The following is a 4,303-nucleotide window of genomic DNA, read 5'->3' on the forward strand; positions in this document are numbered from 1 at the left end:
ATGGTCTTTCCAGTTCTTGAGCCAATTATCACCAATGTGCTTCAACATATTACCAAATTTGCATCCTTTTTGAGTTTAGACCAATCTTGTGAAGAAATAACCTAAAAGTTCAAGAACCAGAAAATAATTAAACCCTCAATAGGATGTGAAAGCTGCACTGTCTGTCTTCTCGAAAGGACTTGACAACATAGAAGTAATTCCCCATCCTACTTAAGGTTATTGATTGGGAAAGGAATAGGAAATTTCGGGACTGAGTATGCTAAATAGCATATGTACCCTGATTATTTTTATGCTGAACTTAATTTCAAGACATAGTATAACATGTTTATCTCTGAAATTTGAGCAGATTCCCAACAGGGAACATTACTGTGGCATGTATCTTTTATGGGCATTTTTAATAAAATCTTACTGAACATGATTCTAGGGTTCACAAGAAAAATTCAATTACTGCATGATTAGACCAACAAGAAGTCAAACATATAGTATTCTTGTTTCAATTTCTGGGCGCTGTCTTTACAAGTTGTTTAATGTCAACCCACGTAATTGTCTCATTGTGCAGGCCATATAATAAGAAAAGTAAAATCATATGACAATCATTAGATGTAGTAGAAGCCTTCAAGAAACAGATCGCAACGAGGAGAAATCCTCATTAACAGTCATGATAAAGCCTTATTCCAATAAACAACCATCCAATATATCAAGCAATAAATGATAGAAATGACGCTTTCAAAGTTATTACAGAGTCATGAGCCCAGTTGCAACGAAGCTCGCAATGATCTAAATAAAGGGAACATGTTACAGAATTGTCCACAACAAAAAGAAGCTCTTATGAAGACATAAGATAATAAAAAGGTTTCCCACAATATGAATGTTGTCCCTCAAAAGATAGTGTCGCAACAAGTAAATGTTGTAGAAGCGATGCCCGCTATATTACAAATGTGAGAACTAGAATACAACCACCAAGAATGTTGAAAATTACATGTCAGTGGAAAAGGAATGAACCCAGACAATACTACAGTTCTTTAAAGAACTTTTCTCTTAGGCAGTCTTGCAAAATCGACAACTGTCCCTCCCTAACTAATACATCTTCATCTAGTTTGTTTACTCTGAGCTTAAGTGTTCCAACTTCAGCGATGAGTTTAATGTTTTGCAAGGTAAGTTGTTCTGCATCTTGCTGAAATCCATTCCTTTCTTCTGAAACTTTGGGTATCTCTGCTCTTAACAACGTCAGTTCTTTCTGACATTCTTCTAAGTCAGTCTGTAAACATTTTATGGTATTTTCCTTCCCTCCAAGCTATAGATAAAATATATCATAGCATTAGTGCTCATAATCTGAACTAAATATAATGCTCTTCAAAAGTAAGTTAATCTTCCATTTAAGGAACTGTTTGACATCCTAAATATAAACAATTGAAAGCATGACAACACATACCAGAAGCTCCAAATATTTCTCTTTCTGGTTTGAGAAAGTGAGCCTAGCCTGTAGTCTTTCAATGTTACTCCTCAAAACCTCTTGACTCCTTTCAAAAGTTGCAACTTTCTCCTCAGTTTGTTCTACATCAGCCACATTGGAACATAATTTCTCCCGTAGAAGCTTGACCAGTAAAGTTTTGGCTTTAAGTTCTTGTTTTAGTTGTTTGAAAACCTCCTCACTCTAAAATAGCAATGAAGAATAATGGTTGATCACAAAAACATGTTAATGAAAACTCCCTAAAATAGCAAAATAAATAACATTAATTACCTCTCTATGTTGTTGTTCCTGTTGATATGCCTCTGGATTTTCTGCATGTTGCTTGAGAGATTCATCATAGGATATACAAGAATTTTCTTTCAAGATTTCTTCTTGCATCCACACACTATTCTTCCAAGATGAAACTTCTTTTTGCAATTGTACATTTTGCTCAGCCAGATCTTGGATCCTCTTTCTCATCTTCCTCTCCTCCGACCTAATTTTTCCCAGCATAGAAGCCCATTCATTTGACCGCCTATCTACCTCCTTTTCTAATGTCTGCTGCAGATCATTCTTCTCACTCTCTAGTATCCTTGTTCGACATTCCATCTCTTCTTCGATCAACCTTAGCGATTTAGTTGCTGAAGATGTTTCTCTCTTGTCGCTGGAAAAGATGGAAGTGGTTGATGAATGACTTTCTCTGTGATGGCGTACTGAATGGGGAGATGACCGCTTCGAATGTGGAGATGAACGCTTCAAATCCCCTCCCCCAGAGATAGTTTCCTTTGGAATAGCAGAAGAATTATCTGCCATCAACTGCTTTTCAAGCGAATTCTCCTTTGGGCTATCGCTTCCCTTCTCCAAACAAGGCGGCCCATCCTTATCAACCCTCTGGCAGGGTAAATTATTACTGATATTGTTGTATGCAGAGACCCGTTTCAATGGAAATAACCTCCGCATCGCTGCAACACTAGCAATCACCTGTAAAAAATAATCCGTGTCATTTTCAAGCCGGAAGTAAACTGAATTATAAAAAGCATAGTCGAACACATTCACACCAAAAGCGAATGGTTACAGCCTCGGCCGTTAGATTTGAAAGATGGCATTATAGTACCAGACAGCACATGAGGACCCTAATGACGGTGAATTCCGGGCGGAGCTTCACACTCTTGCTCGCATCGCTGCTCCACATGGACGACGGGGGCGGCTTGGATCCTGCTCAAACCAGTAAACATATAAACATCAGGAAATATAAGAATACAAAGCTGAAAGAGTATGGCGATGCAGGTGAAGAAACATTGGGGGTTTCAAACATCTTGGCGACAGTTAAAGAGGGTACCAGGTTGAGAAGCGCGACAATGAAGCAAGAATTTGAATAATGAGAAATAAAAGGCACAAAGTAAAAACTAGAGTGAGGAGATATGCACCAGAACATTCGGATAAAACGGAAGCGCTGATATTCTGCTTCTCCTGCAAGTCCCCCGGGTGCAAGACTCCCATGCATAAAAGAAAAACTATGGAAACCACGTGTCTCAGGGTAATCGCATTCATTTTGTTTATGTAATTGCGACCCTTGCCTTGAACCTGTGAGAGGATGAACGGTTAGTTTCAGGAGAAGGATAGCTAAATTGTTCGTATGTATACAGAAATCTCATTGCATACTGATCTATATATCCTGTAATTTTATGAAGCCGTTGCAGCTGTCTTGAATGCGAATTAGGACACCTGTCCTCTTTAATTTCATTCAATTCCGCGGATTTAAATTCTCGGAGGGGCTGAGAAATATTAATGTAGGGACTTAATTTTGCGTAGATACGGAAGGATGGATATGTTGGAGGAGCATTTATACCCTGTTTATCCCTCAATCTTTTTACTGTCAAAAATTATGCAGTATCTAGTTGGAAAATCTTACATAGATTCCCAAACTGAAACTGCATATCTTTTAAGATTGAAGAACTCGTTTCCATACGCGTTCATACACTTCTCCTGTCTTTGCTTTCACCCCACCTGCCCAGACACTCCTCGTGATATCTGCTTCCACAACAGTCAATTCGCGCAATTTTCTCCTCTTCCTCAAATTCGCTGAGGCATATCACACACACTGCTATTTCTTCCATCTGCCCGCGCCTGTAATTCATCACCGTCATCAAAACACTACGTAGAGGAAGAGACACGTCAGGCACTATATTTTCTTCTTTCCCCGCCTGGATGTAGATCATATAAAGTGCCACCATCATCACAATTATATACCCACTTATGACACAGGGCGTGCTCAAAACAGGTGACAAAACAAGTGGGAACAGTATATATAAACAAAAATCAATTCACATTGCAAACAAAACCACAATTTTCAGAAACAAGCCAATCTGTTTTGCTTTGCAATTCTCTCATTTCTTACCACTATAATTACTACATATTTTTGGCAGTCAATCATTCCATAAAACGAATGAAATCCCAACAAATTTGAACAACTATTGGTTACAATAGACAAGAAATCGGATAACAGTTGATAAAACCACATTAATGGTTTCATTCAAATTTCTCTGCAATTGAATATGCGAATTGGGTCGCTGATTATACGCAGATTTTTCTGCTTGGGAGTCAAATATTCTGAGATTTTTGCAGCAAGCTATTTCTGGAGCATTCTCTGCACAGTTCGAACATAACTCTGACGATGTTGGGTGATCTTCCATTGCTTCTTTGCTGTTGATATCTGCCATTAGAATCTTATCTCGAGCAGAAACATGAACAATAAATATCGAATTGAGTGAGAAAAGCAGTGATATGAGTTTGATAAGCAGTGATTTCCCCATTTAGCCCTTTTTGGTAAATGGGATATGGCACTTGTGTTTT

The 4,303-nt window shown here is 38.3% G+C and overlaps 1 protein-coding gene across 1 annotated transcript; it reads right to left on the reverse strand.

The window, feature by feature from the left end:
- Window positions 1-669: 669 nt before the first annotated feature.
- Window positions 670-3,773, reverse strand: LOC149536707 (uncharacterized). The gene is made up of 5 exons (XM_089806094.1): window positions 2,878-3,773; window positions 2,565-2,665; window positions 1,742-2,431; window positions 1,433-1,654; window positions 670-1,294 (listed from the first exon to the last, which is right to left on the reverse strand). Exons 1-5 carry the CDS (start codon window positions 2,999-3,001, stop codon window positions 1,013-1,015), a joined length of 1,419 nt encoding a protein of 472 aa, XP_089662220.1. The 5' UTR covers window positions 3,002-3,773; the 3' UTR covers window positions 670-1,012.
- Between the last annotated feature and the right edge of the window lie 530 nt (window positions 3,774-4,303).

The sequence above is a fragment of the Cupressus sempervirens genome, chromosome 10 (genome assembly GCF_028749045.1).
Source record: "Cupressus sempervirens isolate cs-2001-9-10 chromosome 10, ASM2874904v1, whole genome shotgun sequence".
In the NCBI taxonomy this organism is placed as follows: Eukaryota; Viridiplantae; Streptophyta; class Pinopsida; order Cupressales; family Cupressaceae; genus Cupressus; species Cupressus sempervirens.

Coding starts and splice junctions, on each gene's coding strand:
- LOC149536707 (XM_089806094.1), bottom strand. CDS start 3,001: ATGAATGCGATTACCCTGAGACACGTGGTTTCCATAGTTTTTCTTTTA. Junction 2,666..2,877: donor CGTTTTATCCGAATGTTCTG/GTGCATATCTCC, acceptor TGGTTTGAGCAG/GATCCAAGCCGCCCCCGTCG. Junction 1,295..1,432: donor AGAAATATTTGGAGCTTCTG/GTATGTGTTGTC, acceptor TTTTATCTATAG/CTTGGAGGGAAGGAAAATAC.